The sequence below is a fragment of the Hyaena hyaena genome, unplaced genomic scaffold (assembly GCF_003009895.1).
Source record: "Hyaena hyaena isolate Hyena2069 unplaced genomic scaffold, ASM300989v1 scaffold_0, whole genome shotgun sequence".
Taxonomy (NCBI): domain Eukaryota; kingdom Metazoa; phylum Chordata; class Mammalia; order Carnivora; family Hyaenidae; genus Hyaena; species Hyaena hyaena.
In genome coordinates, this window is record NW_024080632.1 from 11,739,879 (window position 1) to 11,760,307 (window position 20,429).

The 20,429-nt window shown below is 48.7% G+C and overlaps 1 protein-coding gene across 1 annotated transcript in view; it reads left to right on the forward strand.

Annotated features, from left to right (window-relative positions):
* Positions 1-20,429, forward strand: part of SRRM4 (serine/arginine repetitive matrix 4) — a 147,673-nt gene that overhangs the window by 114,182 nt on the left and 13,062 nt on the right. Inside the window, exons 5-8 of the mRNA XM_039221263.1 lie at positions 2,112-2,138; positions 4,193-4,243; positions 7,543-7,641; positions 10,814-10,970. Coding sequence (XP_039077194.1) covers positions 2,112-2,138; positions 4,193-4,243; positions 7,543-7,641; positions 10,814-10,970 — 334 coding nt within the window. The remainder of the gene's footprint in view (positions 1-2,111; positions 2,139-4,192; positions 4,244-7,542; positions 7,642-10,813; positions 10,971-20,429) is intronic.

Sequence of the window (20,429 nt, forward strand, 5' to 3'; positions counted from 1 at the left end):
TGAGGAACCTCCACACTGTTTTCCAGAGGGGCTGTACCAGTTTACATTCCCACCAACAGTGTAGGAGGGTGCCCGTTTCTCCACGTCCTCGCCAGCATCTAGAGTTCTCTGATTTGCTCATTTTAGCCACTCTGACTGGTGTGAGGTGGTATCTCAGTGTGGTTTTGATTTGTATTTCCCTGATGAGGAGGGATGCTGAGCATCGTTTCGTGTGTCTGTTGGCCATCTGGATTTCACTGGACCAATTTTCCCACAGGAGGCCGCCAGCTAGAGTTGAGGAATCGCTGTGCATTTAGACAGAGCGTAGGCGCTCTGGGGTGCCACAAACCCCCTTAGACTCCCCCTCACCTACACACATGTACGATGCCTGCTTGGCCCCTGGGGGCAGGGAGTTTGAAATTCCCAGTGTAAGTTCTTTGTTTGCTGTGTTTGGCTGTGGACGTTAGGGAAAGAGTATTATCTATCCTTTCTTTTTTGGCTTATCCCCATCTTCCAGTCAGCCTCCATCAGTGGTGGATTACTTGTGCAATTAAACAATCACAGGGGAACAAAAGAGAAGAGTTCACGTGGGTTTCCCCCTTGCATCTCACCCTTGGTTCAACGTTGCCCCACAGTGGCTTTTCCCAAGCCAGCGGTGTGGCCACGTCTCAGCCCTTGTTGCCAGAATGGTCTCAACTCAGTCTGTTTTCACCAGCTGTGTCCACTGCCTGCCCAGACATTCCGACTGTGGATGAGAACACGCTTAACACGAGATGTGGGCAAGCTGGTTAGCGAAATGTCGGTAATTTGGTGTTAGAAACCTTTCCCGACGTGGGGTCCCCTGTGGCAGCAATGGCCTGCCGGTGACTGAGCTGCCTTCCTGTAACCTTCCTCTGCTGACCAGTCTGTCCTATCTGGGGGGACCTTTCCATATCCAGATCTTGGAAGTCAAGTGGCTTCTCACTCAAGGGTTTCTCTTCATGAGAAAGAGACTATGCCAGAAACTTAGGAACTGCTTCTTCTGCCAGCGACGCTTGGCCCAGGAGGTGGAGCTTAAGAGAGAAGGAAGCTCATTAAGTGGGAGATTAGGAGGAGGAAATGGTGTTGCTGGTATTTTCCAAAACACCTGCTAGGCATCACCCCTACTTCTGGCCCCACTTCTCCAAGCTCTTGAAATGTTGGGTTAATGATAATGGACTTTTTCAGAGATATGAGCTAGTGGGGGGAATCATAGAAATTTTTCTTTCTCTCCCCTCCATTAACATGGCTTCAGGGCTAAAAAAAAAAATCCTATTTTTCACATCTGTTTATTGAATACCCAGTATATGTCATGAATGAGGATTCTGGGCTTCTGGGACAGCACAGTGACCAAAATCCAGCCCTGGCCTTCAAGTTGCTCGCATTCTAATGGGGGAGATGAATAATTATAATGTGCAGGGATCTGTAGTAAATGACTCAGCTCAGAAGCTCACCCAAGCGGGGGTTAGGGGCACCCACCCAGCCTGAGGGCATCAGAAAATGCCACAAGGAGGTGATATCTGAGCGGAGCTCTGAAGAATCCATAGGACTTACACGGGTGGAGCTGTGTGACCCTGGGCAACTTAACTAACTTCTCTGAGCTTCAGCGTCTGCAAAACGGTTGTTACTAGAACTTCCCAGGGCTTGGGTGAAGATTGAGACGCTTAGCGTGGAGCCTGGTGCAGTTAAGTTCCACATATGGAGGCTGGTTGTCCCATGATGAGGAGGAGGAAGATGAAGAAACTAGGCTCACCTTCACCTGGGGGTAGGAGAGGAGGTAGGGGACTCGTGTATCCCCCTCATTCACCCCCACCTGAGACAGGCTCACTGACAATTCTGGGGTGAGGATTGAAGCGCTGGTGGTTTTCCCTGAAATTCAAAATGCAAACCAGTATCTCCCATATGGTCTCCATAGTCCGAAGTCTCTGAGAAGGAGGATTCGCCAGGTGTCCCAACCCCCACGTAGCATGATCATAAATGCGCTGATACGTTTGTCCCAGGAAAACAAACCTCAGACTCACCTGTATTTATTTTCTTCCCTCCCTCCTTCCTTTCTTCCTCCTCTCTTCTTTCCCTCCCTCCCTATCTCTCTTCCTTTTAATTCCTTTAATCAGGTCATTCTCCAAGAAGAGAAGGCACAGGTAAGAACCTTTTCGCTTCTGGCTGCTTGCTTCTGCCTCCTGCTTTCTAACAAGGTTTTAGGCAGCTTCTAGAGTCAGTTCTCCGTCTCCATCTCTGTGCTCTTGAACGTACCCCCTTCATCTTCCTGGCCTCGGTTTCCTCCAAAATGAAGGCCTTAGTCTGGTTTCCCTGAAAGTTCCAAGCTAGCTTTTTTGCCTTCCATCAAGCTGGACGGTCGCTCCTGGACCAGCCCCCACCAATACCCCTCCCTGGAAAGCCTCACTACCCTGGTCAGAGTCTGTTTGTCCTATCACCAGTTGAAATCCTGGGTTGGGGCACTTAGGGAACCGTCAGCCCCAGCCACCCCACCAGAGTCTTCCCAGATCCTAGCCAAAGGACAGAGGCCAAGTCCTACTGGACTGGAAGCACTAGGTGAGCACATATAGAGCGGTCATCTACAGGGTATTCGCTATAAATTGGATCCTGCATGAAGCCCCCGCCGTGTGTGTGCATATGTAACCTCCACTGATCTCCGTTATAACCCTGTACACTGGATATATTTATTCTCCCATTTTACAGATGAGGAAACTGAGATTGACAAATTTTTTAATGTTTTATTTATTTCTGAGAGAGAGAGAGAGACAGCTTGAGCAGGGGAGGGTCAGAGAGAGAGGGAGACACAGAATCCGAAGCAGGCTCCAGGCTCTGAGCTAGCTGTCAGCACAGAGTCTGACACCGGGCTCGAACCCACGAACTGTGAGATCATAACCTGAGCCGAAGTCGGACGCTTAACCGACTGAGCCACCCAGGCGCCCCGAGGAAACTGAGATTCAGACAGATGTGACAGGCATGTCCACAGACACACAGTTAGGTGGCAGAGCCAAAATTCCAACCCACGTCTGTCAAACACAGAACCAGGACACCCTACAGTGGCTTCTTAAATAACAGCCACACCTAGAGCAGTTGGCAGACTGCAAAGTCCTTTGTTTATCCACTTAACAGGTAGAGATCGATTACCAATGTCAGCCAGTCTCCCAGCCCAGCAGCCTGAGCGATGGCCCCACCTCACGGTCAAGGACACTGGGTCTTCCAGAGAACAGGCAACTTGCCTGATGTCACACAGCGACTGAGCCGCAAAGCTGGGAAGTGAACCTGTATATTTCAGTGAGGTCCTGGGCTCTTCCACTGCCCAGCTGAGTTTCAAACACAGAGAGAAATCACACAGCTAACGTCAAGGAGCAATAGCAGTTGTGTAAGGTTTTCCCCTTATCTAGGACCTAGGCTAGTCCTGCATTCCTGGTGGCCCTCTGAAGCCAGTCTGGCTTCAACTACCAAATAGCATTCACCCTCTGGGGCATGAATGCTGGGAACTCACACTAGTTGTTAATGCTGGGAACCCGCTTATCACTGTCCACTGGACCCATCCATACCCCAGCCCTCTGACTTAAATAACAACAACAGATACTTCAATAATCATGGGCAATACGTTTCAGAATCAGCCAAGCCTCGTGAGCTTCAGAGTATCTCCCTACATATTCCATTCTTTGCTCTTATAAATTGAACATCAGTCAGTAGTGTAGACTCTGGGGACCCATGGTCTGGGGCCACATGGTAGCTCACCTGTGTGATCCTGGTCAAGTTTCTCAGCCTAGCTGAGGCTCAGTTTCCCACATCTGTAAAATGAATATGTATTAAATAAATGTGCCTCCCCTACAGAGTAAAATAAGACTGTTGATGAAGATATTTAGCAGAGCGTTTGCTTACAACAAATCCTTGAAAGGCAGCAGGTATTATTATTACCTTTATTTATGACCGTTATTATTAAGCTCCCAGAGCTGGCCGTGGCCCCTAGCACACCTCATTCTCAGTCTGTGTGTGGGGGTCACTGTCTCTAGCTGAACCTGCCAGGTGAAAAAATCAGCGGTGACTGCTCTGGTCTTGGAAATGATTAGCATCTGTTCCCAAACTGCCTGGGTCTGGTAACCCCGGTGTGTTAAGCATCTTAGCTACTTGTCTCTTTTTATCTGGAACTGGGATTCTGCATCTTTTAATTAATTGGCCATTTCTCCATTAGCTCCTCCAGCCCAAAAAGCAAAAGAAGGGACGAGAAGAGGCACAAAAAACAGTAAGTAGGGACCACCTGGAACATTCTTCTCTCCAGTTTCAGGGGAGGCGGGGAACCTGACCTCTTCATAGCAGAGTGTCCGAGTGGCCAAATAAACATGGGGTGGGGGTGGGCGAGAGGAAGGAAGGCAGGGAAAGGCAGAGGGGTGAACGGCAGTTGTGCGTTTGGGTATGTGTGAATGCACAAGGTTGCGTGTATGATGGGCCTGTGCGTGTGTTTGTGTATGCGTGAAAGTGAATGATGGGCATCTGTGTGCCTGGAGTGCATTGCGGATACATTTCTATGAAAGGTGTATATGTATATTGCTCACGTTGTTTGCAAACGTCTGCAAACATCCTGCAAACATTTGTGTGTATGGTGTGTATAAATCTATGCAATGGGGGTACTGTGTGTGTGGTGTATATTTGTGTCCACACAGAAGCATTCTGTATGCTCCTGCTTATGTAAACAGGAGTGTGAACCATGTACATAAAGGTGCTCCTGTACGATTTTCTGCACTCTGCATGTGCACCACTTATCCACCTGTGTGCATTATGCATATGGAGGGTGTGGGGTGGTTCTTACTTGTGCACATAGGTGTGCTGTATGTACATGAGTGGTTATGGGGGCACGATCATGTGCAAGAACACGCGTGAGTGTGCATGTGAGTCCGAGCCTTGGCTGCGGGGCTTACGTCATGGAGATTTCAGCGAAGCTCCTACCTCCGGTCTCGGGGCCCCAGCTGGTTCACGGTTTATAGCTGGTAGTAGAAATTCAAATCAGCTAGCGCTGCCTGCAGAGTTCAGTTCCCAGACAAATTAAAAGTAAATGTGGTTACAACCCACCTACTTTATACCCCGCAAATGTTAGTGCATGTGTTTTCCAATCAACTAATATTTTATCTCCCGCCAAGAAGCTTCTAAAGTGAGGATCAAAGGCAATAAGATGAAATGCAGTTGGCTGTTGGGGAGGGAAAAGAGGAGGCAGGGACACAGAGGGAGGGCACCCTGCTTTGCTGCCTGAGGGGTCACTTCATCCAAGGTCAGTGCAAAGGAGGGCGTTTGAGCCACCCCACAGGCGCCTGGGGAATGCTCCAGAAAGAAGCCGTAGAGCTTTGAATTAGCTCAGAGAACAGCTTTCCGATCATCAAGCTTGTTCAGTTCAAGTCAAAAGGCAATTATTGGTCATATGTATTGAATGTGCGTTCACACCAAGCGCAGACCGAGTACATAGTGTCAGAGACCTTGGAATCACTTGTGCAGTGGGGCTGCAGTATAGACAGACAAAGCCAGGGGCTGGACTGAGACTCTAAGAGCACTGGTGGGGATCGTGGGGGTGGTCATCACTGAGGCTGACTGCTTGAAGGCAGCAAGGAGGCCACCCTCGCTGGTGCCAAGAGCTGGATGAGGCCCAGAAATTGCTAGGTGATGCAAAAGACAAGCATCAGGAGAGGGAGAAGCAAGAAAAACAAGGCGTCCCTAAGATAAAGGATGGTTCTTGCCAAATTCTGTGGTCGGGGATGCTTCTGAACAAGTGATCTCTGGGGAGATTTGGCCTTCTTGTATTCAACATCCCTTAGTAAGGCCCTAAATCGTGGCAGGCCCTGGGCTCGGCCCAAGGAGAGAGCTTGGCCAAATATTCTTCCAGACTCAAGGAGCTCAGAGTTCCTAGTGGAACACAGGAACCAGATGGGACAGGTCATGGCACAGTGAGGGCAGCTAGGAGCCCAGGGCATGGTGGCCGGCTTGGTAGTGAGCAGCGGCTGCCTACAGGAGGAAGTGTCTAGATTGGGAGTGAGAATGGAGGTAACCATTCTGGGCTGCAGGTTAGGCAAGTGGTTTAAACTCTCTGCCTCAGTTTCTTCATCTGAGAAGTAAGAGAAGCGACTTCATGCGTTGTTGTTGTTGTGAAGGAAGAGACGGGTCCATTTAGACTGTGGGGCCTGGCAGGCGGTATGTGTTAAATGTGGGCTACCTGTCATCATCATCCTCAGAAGGACATCATGGACTGGGACATATATGAGCCAGAATACACGCAGTGTGGACTCGCTCGAGCCTGCCCAGCCGGAGCAAGAGATGTCACACAAAGAAGCGAGAGAGCGTGGCAGGGGCTGACTCCTCCAGCTGTTTGGGCTTCAGGGTCAGAATGCAGGCTCGACATGAGGGCACTGGGATGGTTTTAACCAGGGAAGGGATATGGTCAGTTTATCACATAAACAAGAATCCCTGAGTCCCTTGTTGGAATAACCATGCTACCTCCCAATAGAGCCCTCTCTAACTCCCACTGACTTCCTGCCTTGGCCCAAACCATTCACATTCCTTGTACACACTCCATGACCATGGTCTCTGCTGCTACTACTTCTGAGTCACTATTATCATTTAGGGGGAACTGAAGTGACCTATAATAACAGCACTATTAGTGGTAGTGGTGGTTGTTAATTGTTACAGTTTTTGTTGCCAGCGATGTTTATAACTCTGAAAGGGGGCTTTTGACTCCATGCGAAGAATCTGGACTTAATTTTCCAGGTCTGAGGTTATAAATTGGCAGCCCAAAGGCCTAATTTACTCTGCAAATGTGCCTTCTTCGCCCCCAGTGTCTTTTTAAAAAATGACCTTCCATTTAAAATAGGAATATTTTACATTAAAAAAAATCTGTATTTCCACATTCACTTATAGAATTAGAAGCTCCAACTCCCCGCCAATATTCCCGAGGCAAGGCCACTTCTTTCTTTAGCTCTTGCCTGGCTGATTCGCACATTGTGGTGGCTGACCGAGATTGAGACCCCTGCCTTAGGTGGGGGAGAGGGGACGAGACACCTGTCAGGTGTGGGCGGGTGGGTTCGGCAGGGTGGGAATCTGAGACCCGAGTCCCAGGCTGCTCCAAAGGACTGCGTGCCACTCACTTGTGTTCAGTACGGCTGGCTGGAGAGGCCAGACGCCCAAAGAGCTGGGGTGTGGTGGAGCGGGGCGTGAGTAGGGGGAGATGCCCAACTTTGGGAGGGACAGTGAATCAGGTGCAAGAAGAAGATGTATGTCATGTATGTCACAAGATCAAAATCTCTCTCTCCCTCCCTCTCTCTGTCTCCTCCTTTTCCCCTCTCCTCCCCCTTCCCCCTCCCCTCTCCTATTCCCCCCTCCCCTCCCCCTTCCTCTCCCCCTCCCCTTCCCCCTCCCCCTTCCCCCCTCCTCTTTCTTTCTCCCTCCCTGTCCTACTCCCCTTCCCTCACCTCTTCCCCCTCCTCCTCCCTCCCCCCTCTTACGCCCTCCCCCTCCCCCTTCTCCCCCTCCCCCTCCGACTCCCTCCTTCTCACTGCCCCCAAGATCACGAAGCCGGCCCCGAAAGTCTCACCGTCACCGTCATCACCATTGCCCCTCCAGGTCCCAGAGTTCGGAGACCCGCTCCTCAAGCTGTGAGAGCAGGTAACCCCTGGCCCCGGGGAGCCTCCCCGCCCCTACCTGGCACTGTCAGCACCTCCGCACGCAGGAACAACAGTGTGCGCATGCGTGCGCTCCCTCAGCGCCAGTGCCCGCCCGCACGCCACGGTGTGCGCTGCTGAGCCCGCTCCCTGAGTCAACTGCACGAGCCCCTGACTACCCTATAAAGTAGCGACCGTTGTTATCCCCCATTCTAAAGATGAGGAAACTGAGGCACAGAGAGGTTAAGGAACTTTTTAATCAGTTACTAAGTGACAGAGCTAGATTGAACTGCGGAGTCTGGCTTTGGACTTGGCGCTCTAAGGGTTACTCTAGGCACAGAGAAGCTGAGCAGCCTATGAAAGGCCACACAGCAGAAAGTACTCGTTCTGAGGCCCTTGCGATTCAGGTTTCTCCTAACCAGGACCCTCTCTGTGCTGACTCATTGGCTGTCCTGGCCTCAGAAAGGGGAGGAGGGCTTGCTCATGGCTGAGAAGAAAAGGAGTGCGGCTTTGTTGATGTTGATGTTTGACTCTCTAAATAAATAAATAAATAAATAAAATTTTTTAAAAAATTTTAAATAAATAAAGTAAAATAAAATGCCACTGTCCAGGTCCCACCTCATTCCAGTTAAAACAATGTCTGGAGAAAGAAGGAAGCAGAGGAGAGGGGGAATATTTTCCTAGTCCCTGCAGGCAGTGTGCTACAGTTTCAAATACATTTCCTCTCTTTTAAAAAAATTTTTGTAATGTTTATTTATTTTTGGAGAGAGAGACAAAGAGAGATAGCATGAGCAGGGGAAGAGCAGAGAGACATACACACACAGAATCTGAAGCAGGCTCCAGGCTCTAAGCTGTCAGCACAGAGCCTGATGCAGGGCTTAAACCCACAAACCCTGAGCCCCCCAGGCGCCCCACATTTTCTCTCTTGATCATCCCGATCGCACTATAAACTACACCAGGACCTCTCCACTTTGGCTGCACTTGGCAGTCACCTTGGAAAAATTTTTAAATACCAAATTCCTGGACCTCACCCTCTAGATGTTCTTTCTGATCTAGCTCAGATGAGGTGGGGCGGGGTCAGCGAGATTTTTAAATCTTCTCTCATGATGCAAATGTGGAGCCAAGGGTAAGAAGCATTTGAGAACAGAAAAGCAGACCCTGACGTGTGCCGTTGCCAGTAGGTCCTCCTGTTTCCCCTAAACACCAAAAACCGTAAAGAGCATGGGCATCAGACAGGTTGCTCTCCAGCCCTGAGTGGTCAAGACAAAACGAGAACCCCTCTGTCATCAGGTCGGAGCCCAGAGGAAACAGGAACTTTGTCCACAACAAAAGTGACCCAGCATCTGTCTATCCTGGCTAGCATGAGGGACTGTTGTTTCTTTTCCAGTTTTTTTTTTTAAATATTTTTATTTATTTCTAGGAGAGAGAGAGACAGCATGAGCAGGGGAGGGTCAGAGAGAGAGGGAGATACAGACTCTGAAACAGGCTCCAGGCTCTGAGCTGGCAGTCAGCACAGAGCCCAACGCGGGGCTCGAACCCACGAACCGCGAGATCATGACCTAAGCGAAAGTCGGACGCTTAACCGACTAAGCCACCCAGGCGCCCCTCTTTTCCAGTTTTAGCCTTGGCCTTGGTCTGGGCTCTGAAGATTTATGAAGATCCCCAGTCAGAGTATCACCTCCACTTAATGCCAGCATCCGATCCAGAACAACGTCCCAGTTCCTTAAAGTCACCTGCCACATGCCCAGGGCACTCTCGAACAGGGACAGTCTACACTTCCGTCTGGTGTGTGCTCTCCCTCACTGCAGGGAGCAGTAAACTTGCTTATTCAGCCGCAGGCGTGCTCCTGGTGGCCTGTGTCTGGAGGGCATTGGCGCAAAGTGCTCAGCTGCATTACTGACATGGAAATGCAGAAAACTCCAGTGGCGAGCAAAGGCATCTGAGCAAGGTCACAGTGACTGGCAGAGTTGGGACAGGGACCCTGGTCCAGAGGGGACCCAGCCTGAGCCCTTCACCCCAGGCCCAGGCTGAATAAGCTCTCAGCAGCTAAGCCCTGCTGGCCAGAGTCAGAGGACCATGCAGAGAGCTTGCAGACACTCCATCCACTGCCCTCTATCTTACCTCTTAGGCGACATGGCTACCACTGCAGAGCCCAGCCTCAGCCCCTTTCTGTGGTTACCTCTCCTGGTGGCGTTGCTGCCTGAGCTCCCCAGTGCATGTCGGGCTGAGGGACGCTCCACTAGGCACTGGCCACACAGCCAGGGAAAATGATCTGGAGGTCCCAGAGCACAGAGGGACGTGTCAGAGCATGACCAAGAGGCATTGCTTCCTACCAGGGCGGAAAAGTCTGCCCTGGCCCCGATTCTGCCACTTTCAAGCTGTGCGACTTCAGGCAGGTTCCTGAACAGCACTGAGCCTCAGCCTCTCATCTGTAAAATGGGAAATAACCTGCCTTGTTTGTGTTGTATCTTGTTTGTGTTGTATCTTCAAGCTGCAGAAATGCCCTAAGAGGGCAAGTGCCATGCAAATCAGTAAGGTGTTAGTTTTATTACTACTGTGGCCCAGAGCTAACAGGCTAGTGGAATATGCCCTTTCTAAAGAGTCAGAGATTCCCTTGGTTTCTGCTGCAGACAGGACGGCCAGGTCCGACAATCTTACACAAGGCATCTTTGTCATTTTTGTCGGCTACTTTTTTCCACCAGTTTTGGGTGGCAGTCAATATAGGATGCGTCTGTTTCACAGACGGCAGTCACATACACAAAGACATGCAGATATGCCCAGTCGTATCTATAGGCAGACAGATGGACACACCCAGACATATACACGGTCATGTACAAGCATACTGACAGTCACACACACAACGGACACTAAACCAAATCAGGCTAGGGACGTTTTCTATCTTCCCAGCTACACCCCCAGCCCCCAAGACAGTGTCAGGTACATGAATAAACACTTGTGGAATGAACAAATGAGAGAGTGAATGAAGGAAGGAAGGAATGGGCAGGTGCAGGGGAGCAGATGGACAGACGGACAGATGGATGAATGGAAGCACACGTAGTTCACACAAACATACCCAAACACATTCCACAGTCCTCAGATCCGACTGGCTCTACAGCCACCCCTCTTGCTACGCTGCCCTTCAAAAGACCCTCACGTCTGTCTCCCCTGCCCCCCAGGCACCGCGGCAGGTCCCCCGAGGAAGGGCGGAAGTCCCGCCGAAGGCGCTCCCACCGCTGCTCCAAGACCCTCGGCAAGGCCAGCCCCGAGGCCCGCTCCAGCCACCCGCCCAGCCAGCCCCTCCAGATGCTCAGCCTCCTGTCGGCCAGGGGTGTAGTAAGTATTCCACACAGCCTCCTCGGCCAGTCTTGGCCATGACACTGGGGGGAGGTGGAGACACAAGTTCAGGGCAGTGTACGGCACATTTTAATTCAGTTTTGGGCAAATACCCTACTGGCTTTCAGGCCTCATTATTGATCAACCAAAGGGTCATTCACCAGCCTTTGGCAGCCTTCAGTTGGGGGAGAAGTAAAGCTAACATACCCAGGCTTTTTATCAGGGAAACATTGAAAAATACATGTTGGTCTCCAGAGTGACATCTGCAGGAATGCATGTGTGAAGACACTGTAAGGAGGTTTCTTGGGGGAGGGAGGAAAAGAGGGGGTCTTTGATGTACCAGAGGCATTCCAGCATTTCAGTGAAGTCTGCGTCTTTGATGCCAGCTAGCCTGCAGCATTGATTAGCGGCTGGGATTTGATTTCACCTATATAAACACGGCCTTGAATGTATATGAGAATTTTCCTTCAAGGAGCTCATAGCGCTTGATCTGTGACCTCTCATGTGTTCACACGAGGCCTCAGAGAATTGGGGGCGTGACTGCTCTCACGAGTCCCTTCCACAGATGGGACAGAAAAACCAAGGCTCAGAGAGATTACGGTCCGGGGTAAAGCCAGAGGGCAAAGCACGAGTGAATCCGATTTAGCAACCCAGCATTGAACGGAATCCTGTAACGCTCCTTTAGGCAACAAGGAGGAGCTGGAATGTGACTTCAGACAGCCTGACACCAGGAAGTTTCCTGAGCAAGGGATTTAGAGTTGGATCTGAACTCAGGTCCTAGCTTTGTTGCTTGCTGGTTGTGTGGCTATGGGAAAGCCGCTTAACTTCTTTGAAACTCAGTGTTCTCATTGGTAAACTTGAAGTAGTACCACTTGCCTATGGGGCTGTTGGGGGCATCCAATAAGATAAAGTATGTGAAGGCCTTTTGTTGATGCTCAAGGCACAGATACACAAACAGGAAGAAATGCAACGTTGACCTAGACTACAGTCTAGGTCTCCTCTAGCTACGAGTGAATCTGAAAATTTCAGGTGAAAGAAAGGAGAAGCTCAGGGTGCTTGCAGGAAGGGAAGGCCATGATAAACACTAGCTGGGCCTGGTTGATACAAGTTATCACCTGCAGTGCCTTCTGGGAAACTCTTCTTTACCAGGCAAGGCACCCTGGATCACCAAGGTCTCGTTTTGTCCAAATCCTCTGCCTAGCTGGAACCATCCATAACTTTCTCAGCTCCCTCCCCCCTTTATAGAAGTGCCTTGTGGTTGCTGAGTATTTTGCAGATTCCAGTGATGTTTTATAAAAGGTCTTCCCAGCATGGCAGAGAGTGTGGAGGCCTGGGTGGGTGCAAGTTTTGGCTTAGCTGGACAATTCCTTCTACCCCTCCCAGCCTCGGCTTCCAAACCTGGAAAAGGGGCGTGCCAAGCTCATCTGTCTCCCAGGGGAATTGTTGCAAAGTTAGAAATCAGTTTAAAATAGAAGCAAGAAGAGGCATAAGAATTTAAATGAGTAAAAATCACCTTGTCTTTCCCTGGTATTTGTGGCACCCCATTTGGTGGCCCCAACTGACCCTCACTAAAAAGGGCCATTGGAAGCAACTGGCTTGTTTGATTCCCTGCCTGGGATGGTTTTCTAACAGACCAGGCCTATCAAGATGTTGCAAAAGGCTGGATGATACTAAAAACAAAACACAAAAATGTGCGGTCCTCCCGCACCAGCTTGTAAGGAACCAGTTTGGCTATTGGTTCTTGACGTTCAGTGTCTCCCATGGGTCCAACCCCTCTCAGAGGAGCTGAAAGCCCATCAGTACCTAGAAGGGACAGGCATTAAGAGCTCACCGAGCTCAGCACCCTGATTCCAAGAAGAGAAAACAGAGAAGAGGAATGACTTCCGTGGGCTGTGGCAAGTTAGAGTTTGTTCAAAACACGGAGCTGTGCTTATGCTGTCAAGTCCTGGCTCTGAGCTAGGGAGAGTTACTTAAACCTTTTCAAGCCTCGGTTTCCTCATCTGTTTTTTTTAAAAAAAATGCAGATAATAAGTCTTTTCTTCAAAAACCCTGTTGTTAAGACAAAAGCAAAGTAGTAATAGAAACTGTTGAGCCCGGTGCTTGGCACAGGGGGAAAACTCAACAAATATGAGTGGATGTTATGACCAGAGCTTTCCGGGACTGATTCTGCACTTACCAACTGTGGGACCTTGAGCGAGTTACATAAACTTTCTGTGCTTCAGTTTTCTCTAAATCTGCAAAATGAGGAGAACAGTGAGACATGCCTTATGAGAGGTATGTTATAAGGATGGGATGAGTTAATGTAAATAAAAGTAGACTGTAACACATAGATAGAGAGAGCTCTATGTGCCAGGTACTTTTGTTAGAATGAAAGTAAAGACAGAAATGCTACTACTAATAACAGTGGCAGCAGTAATAGTAACCATGGAAATAGAAAGGGAGCAATGAGAATAGTAGCAGCACTGGTAATAGTTGGAGCAGAGGTAGTAATAACAGTATGGCCTCAGGCCCAGGCTAGTCCTTGCAGGACTTGGGACCAGAGCCAGGGCCTCTGCTTCCTCTGCTTTCAGTTTCCTCCATCCTTAACAGCAGCTGCAGCCCGAAAGGCTCGCCCCACCCTACTCATGGTTGTCTGACTTCTGGGGGCATCACATACCCCCAAGTCTAACTCTCTCTGAGTGCCCTCCATGCTAGACCTTTTCTCCTCTTCTCTCTTGCAAAAGGCAGAGGTAGATGAAGCTGCCAGGGTGGACCATAGGTTTCTTGAAAGTCTTGGCCCCAACATTTTCCTGAGCTCCCTGTTAAAGAGAACAGCAAAGTCACTGCCCTTGAAGAATCCTTTCAATCATTCATTCGGATCTACCAATTATCCACAAAATAATCAAGGGTCCGCCCTGCCATGGCTCTCGGGATACAGTGAATATAGAACAGTCTGTGCTTTCTTATGAGGGAGACAGACAAGGTAAAGACTGTAAAAGACAATACACAACAATGAAGCAGAGATCCAGAGATGGGGTGGGAGGTAGCAGGCAGGGAAAGGAATTAGGGTTAGCATTAGGTTAGGGCAGAGAAAGCAACAACTAACTGAGAAACCAGTGGTGAGCAAGAATCAGCCAAAGGAAGCAGGAAGTGAGGCCTGGAGTTAGGGATGGAAGCAGAATTCCAGGGCAAGAGACGGGGTTCTGGGGATAAGCAGGAACCTGAGTGTAAAGGGTCTTCTGTGCCACACTCCACTGCAGGTATTTCATATGCATGGCTCTTTAAAAAATCAAGGACTGGCACATTACATCCAGGGGGCCTATTTGCATACATGAATATGCAAATTCAGGGTTGTGTCTTATTGAAATCCTAGTTGGTGAGCTAAAGATAACCTGAAGCCCTCTTGCTCAGTCAGAGCCCAGATCCAAATGGAGGGTCCCAAGGAGATGATTTAGGTACCCTTCACAGCCTCATTCATGTTCTTCATCTCCACTCAACCATCTCTGTTCAAGGCATCAGGGAGACAGAGATGAATAAAACACTCTTCCTGAACTCCAGAGCTCAGCCTGGTAGTCAACAGAAGGCTGCAGTACAGTGGAAGGAAGTGTAATTAGGGCCGAGATGGAGTCAATGAGCACCACTTCTCCTTAGTTGTCAGAATATTCAAAAACTTGCACACTGGTTGGTTAATAGACCCTGTCACCACCCTACCCCCACGTCAGCAAAGCTATCCCCTCCCTCCCCTGGTACCTCTGGACTTTCTCATAGTTCAGCAACTAAAGAGTGATACCTGATAGCCTTCAGTATCAAGGCCAGCTACCTTTGGATGAGGCAGTATCCAGGCTTAACCAGTTGTTGACTATTGTGATTATGGTGGTGATGGAAAAGTACAGTATGTGGTTAAGACCACAGAGAAAGGACCAGTGTTGTCTTGGTGCCTGACAGGGCTTTACAAATAAAGGAACATATGAGCTGGGCTTTGAAGGATGGGTCCACCCAACTGAGATGGCTGATGAATAAAGGGAAGGGGAAATATTACTATGTGCCAGGCACTTTTGTTAGAACAAAAGTAAAGTAATATGAGAAAATATCCCATACTTTACACAGCTGTTGGTTTTTTTTTCTCATTTGATCCGCAAAATAGTTCTTTGAGGTAGAAGCAACTATTATCACCATTTTTCAGAAGGAAAAACAGGCTCACAGAGCTGAAGTGACTTAGGTAGGTGGCCCAGTTGGGAGGAAGGGGAGCTGGCAGGAATCATGTCTCATGTCTCAGAAGCTTACTCTCATAGCCAGAGGACCGACTGGATGACAGAGAGGTTGGTGGCACCAAGCCTTGGCCAATCCCTTTCCCTGATGGCATGGGGCTCTCTGCTGAATCTGCCCTCACTGGAGAGGGCATCTGGACGAGGGCTGACTACAGTGGAAGCTAGACCAAGGAGAAGGACAGCCTCCTTTTCCCCTCCTTCTGCCTCCAGCTTAGGCGAACAGTTGCCTTGTATTCCTTGCCAACAAAACCCTGCAAACACCATAAGAAAGAAAGAGGGAGAAATAGAAGGAGAGGGGGAAGGAGGTGAAAGAGGAGGAAGAGAAGGGGAAGAGGAGGAAAAGAAAGAAGAGAAAGAAGAGGAAAAAGAAAGAGAAGAAGGAGTAGGAGGAGGAAGAGGAGAAGGAAAAGGAAAGGAACAGGAAGAGGGGGAGGAGGAAGAAGAGGTAAAGGAGGAGGTGGAGGAGAAGGAGAAGGTAGAATGGGAGCAGAAAGAACCTAAGGTCCATGAAAGAGGCCTCATGAAATTTGTTAATGTGAGGAGGCAGTAGGGGGCAGTGATGAAGACATGGGCTTTGGAGCAGATCTATAGACTCTGGGGTTCATGGTCTTGTCTCCCTGGGAGACCCTGGGTAACGACAACCAATGCCAACTGAGCACCCACTATGCGCCAGGTGCTAGGCTGAATTCTTTCATGTGCCACCTCATCTATTTCTTATAAGTGCCGTTTAAGGGAGCTTCCACTAAGATGCCCATTTTACATTGAGGAAACCATGGCCTAAAACACTTAAGTGAAAAGGAGCTAAATGAAATAGAGAAATTAGGATCCAAACCCAGAAAGTCTGACCTCAGAGTCCATGTGCTTCATTATAAGACTTCCCTTGTGTCATTTCGCCTTCCTGGGCCTCCATGCCTCATCTGTACTTTGGGCTAATAATCATACCTACTTCATAGGGTGGTTGTGAGGAAGGAGTGAGTTGAGGTGTTCATTCATTTAAAAAATATGCATTCAGCACCTACTATGTACCAGGCACTGTTCCAGGCAATGGCTGAACATGAGCGAACAAGACAGGCAAGGATCCTACCCTCATGCACTTTCAGTTCTGTATGAGAAACTTAGCCCAATGCTTGGGACATAACTGATACTCAATACGTAATCATTGCTAGTGTTATTATTTGTCATCGTAGTGGTTTTATTAAGCTTACTCCTAATAAACCCAGATGTGATGTGTTCAAAAAGCTTAATCCTATCCACGGTCTGAGGTGAAGTTCAGAACAAGCCTAGGAGAAAGGCAGGATGGAGGTATGCATCTCATTTTGCAGACAGGGAAAAGAAGGCTAAGGGAAAGCATATAGCAGCCCGGGTCTTCAGACCCTTGATCCAGGCTCTCGCACATTCTGCAAAAGCCTTTCGAGCTCTTGCTCAGCTGAGAGACTCCACAGGCCACACCATTCACTGTGGTTTAGAGAAGAGAGGGACCAGAATGCAGAGGAAGGGCAGAGACGGGCATCTGCAGGACCCGTTCTGGTTGGTTCTTGTTGTTGCTGTTTTTTAATGGAAAGTGGCATGGCACTGTCAACTTTTACCACATCTGTGCAGAATAAAAGAAAACCACCATTTTCTGCCACCTAAGTGACATCTGACCACCAGAAGAGGTAGTACTGACCAAGCCTCCGAAGAAAGAATGAGTCCTTAAATCAAACGCATTTAGCTGGATGAAAAACTCATTACATTGAACTTAATTTTCTCCGGTTCAATATGGGCTGGTACAAAATTTGCCTGACTGGATCCATAGAGAGTTTTGAGAACTGGTGGGCTGGGAGCCAGCAGGAGGGGCTTCAAAGGTATGATGGGGGATTGTCATCCCCCATCAGCTTCCTGCAGTGGGGAGGGGGTGGGGGAGACAGAGGAGGTTGGACCAACTCCTTGGGTCCAAGGTCAATTGCAGTGCATCGCCCTGCGGGATCACCCCAGCCCTGAAAGACTGTGTTTCCCACTGTCCCCACATCCCGCCTGTTCTCACAGGAACTCCCAAAAGTCGATGAACCCATTCTTTTGCTGTCTTCCTAATTAGTGTACAAAGGAAGATGTACAACAGCAAGGAAAATAAATTTAATGTCTTTGTGAAACAAAAGGATTTTCTTTTTTAAAGGAATAACCAGAACCCTCTAGCTAAAAGCTCTGCCACGCAGCTCTATATTCACATGAGAATTTCCAGTCCCCCATATGGCAGGGAGGAGAAAAGAATTTATAGCCATTTCTCTCCATGGGGCCATTTGAAGCTCAGTAAATGGACTTGTTCAGTTTAATTGGAATTCTCTTCTTGATTGTATTTTTGTAACCTATTAGGCCGTGCTCCCTCTTGATCTCAGGATTCAGCTGAAATTAAATTTTGAAGTGTAAGTGAGAGGTTGCCTTTTTCCCTCCATTCTTGATTAAATAATGATTTGAAACAAAAACAATAAATAACAGTGCCGGCTTCCCTGGAGGGCTGAGAGAGACTCCCAGTGAAACGCCCGGAGCTGGAGTTTGTGGTAGGGGGATTTAATTACTTATTAGAAAAACCCAAGTGTTAACACGGAGTATATTAAGGAATGAGGAGATGAGTCAAGCTTATGAGTCCAAGAGAAAAAAAAACCAGAGCTTCACATTGGAGGGGGCCAAGGGAATAAAGGGGAAATACTTGTTTGCTTTCTCCCAATGGCCATAGATTTGTGAAATACACAAATCTAGTTTGTTCTTAGTGGGGGGGGGAAATCTGAGATTGGTAATGCTGACTCAGAAGGAAATAGTTTGTAATATCTCCAGGGTCTGGATATGACCTAATGGCTCTGGTCTCCTAGTTTCTTCCATTGACAGAAGTCTAAGAGGGATGGAAAGGATTGAAATGAGGAAGATGGTGAAATCTATTTAATAGTTCTGGCAGGGAGAGATGGTGCATACAGGATGCACGGTCAGGGTAGCAACAAACAGAACACAGGGTCACCAACCAGATGTCTCAGGGGCCAGGTAGTTAGTTGATATAAGCAACTGCGACCCTGTGGGACTGGGGGCCAGAAAAACTCATGCCCCACCTAAAACGGACAGCTGCAGTTCTCTCAAGCCAATTATTAGCGAGCAGGAATGTGGACCCAATGCTGTCAGATCTTAAGTCTTCGGCACAAACCAGAGATTGAGCTGTTATGTGAAACTGCCTCATTCGACAACGCTGGCAGTTAATTCAGATTCACTGTCGAGCAGGCTCCCTACTAAGCACATATATACTAAGTGGGCTGAAGAAAACATAGCTGAAACGAAACATAACTTGGCCTGTCCATTTTCCAATGGTGATGTGGGGTGTTGAAGCAGACGCTGTTTATTTCTATCCCTTCACCCTCTCCACTTCAGGGCACACAGCCAACCTCCAGCTTCTGGAAGATGCTCTCTGGCCACCAAAGACCGCTTTGCTTGGCCATGTGGCAGTTTGGACATACCAGAGAACTGACACACCCTGGGTGCAGCCTTCAAACTATGAGTGGTGGGGAATTGGTGCATAATACCCCAGCTCCCTCCTTGGTTGGGATTAACTCTGGAGTCAATTCCTCGCTTGCTCCTCAGGGTCCTCCAGCTGCCCACCATGGTAGCCAGTTTGTGATACCCATCTTTCATTGGCTTCTCCTCTCCCACACCTCATTTCTCCACTCCCCTACAGAAGTTCCCTGTCCTGTCAGATATACTAGCATTCAAGTTCCTGTCTCAATTTTGGGAATAATCCATACTAAGACAGATGTTTTTTTCACCTGGTAATTAAGCAGATCTTACAGGGGCTGAGTGTTTACACCAAGCCAGAAAGAGTTTTATGCCAGGTCTTAAACAGGGGCCCCTGGTCCCATGAAGGCATTGTTACTGGACCATGGTGGGTCTGAGCACCATTTTGTAGCCTAGCTACAAGGACAGGGGCAAAGATCAGTTAATAACACAGAAGAGAGATTCCCAAAGATGAATTTTGTGAAGCCTGTTATCTAAATGAGGAACAAGTAGGAGCCATCTTGTCATGTCAGTATCGAGTGGACAACTGTTTGGACCTTATATGAGTGAGTATTTGTCTAGGACGGAGCCACTCAGAGATGAGAGGATGGAGACAAGAACTTAGAGGCCTCTGTTGTCTATCTATCATGATGTCCATGACTTGAAAGTCTCCTTTGCATGATCATGGCTGTCACACACCCCCAACACACACACATTCTACCTTTGGCTCCCCTCAGTAGCTTTCCTGTTCTTTGTGCAGGGTGAATGGAAAGCTCTGGAAAAGGTGGAGTCTGAAACTAAGAGGCCATTAGACTATCCAAACGTCTCTAATGAGTTTCTTAAAATGTTCCTTTCACCTGGAAATAGAGACAGGCCCCATCAAGGCTTGTAAAGACAAAACCAAATAGGGTTAAGCCAAAGGAAAGAGGAATGAATGTCTTTGGGCTCCCAACTCTTCCCCCATCCACAGAGTAATCCTTTAAGCAGATCAAATAGAGTCAGAAGATCTGTATGTTCAGTGCCTACTAGGGATGCCATGGTACAGCTGGTTAAGCCCCGTACATGAGTGACTCATCTTGGAATCAAACCCCACCTGCCCTCCATTCACCAAGGCAACCGTGAATACTGACATGGGCTGCTTCAGCCTAGAGAAAGGTGTATCTTTTTTCTAATCTGTCTGGCCAGAGAAAGCGCCTATTTCTTACTCCTGACCCAGGAGGAGCACCTTTTTGTAATCTGAACAGAGTCACTATATGGGCTAACAGCCCCCTGGTGTGCAAATGGCCAGCCCAGTCCATTTTTTAAGCTGACCTCCCAGAGTAGTAGAAGGTGGAAAGGAAGTAAGGACACCAAGCATAACTTGGTCTGGAAGGCTTCTCAGATCCAGAGCTTCTTACCTTAGCATGGAACGTAATGCCATTAAGAATGTGGAGACAGAGCCTCCATGTGCTTTCTCGAAGGGTGGTGAGTCTGGGGAGGGCCAAGAAGGAGAGGAAGAACAGAGGGTGATTCCTTCTCTCTGCCACAGTCCTGGAGCAAGAACTCAGTTCTAGAGGTTATCTCTCAATCACACAGACATCCCTGAGCTAAGACAGGGCTTGAGACACCAACCTTCAGCTAAGAATCAACCTAGTTTTTTTTAGACTATTTTGAATATGATGGAGGCCAGTCCCTCCTTTAAAAAGCCATCAAGTTCCCAAAGTTG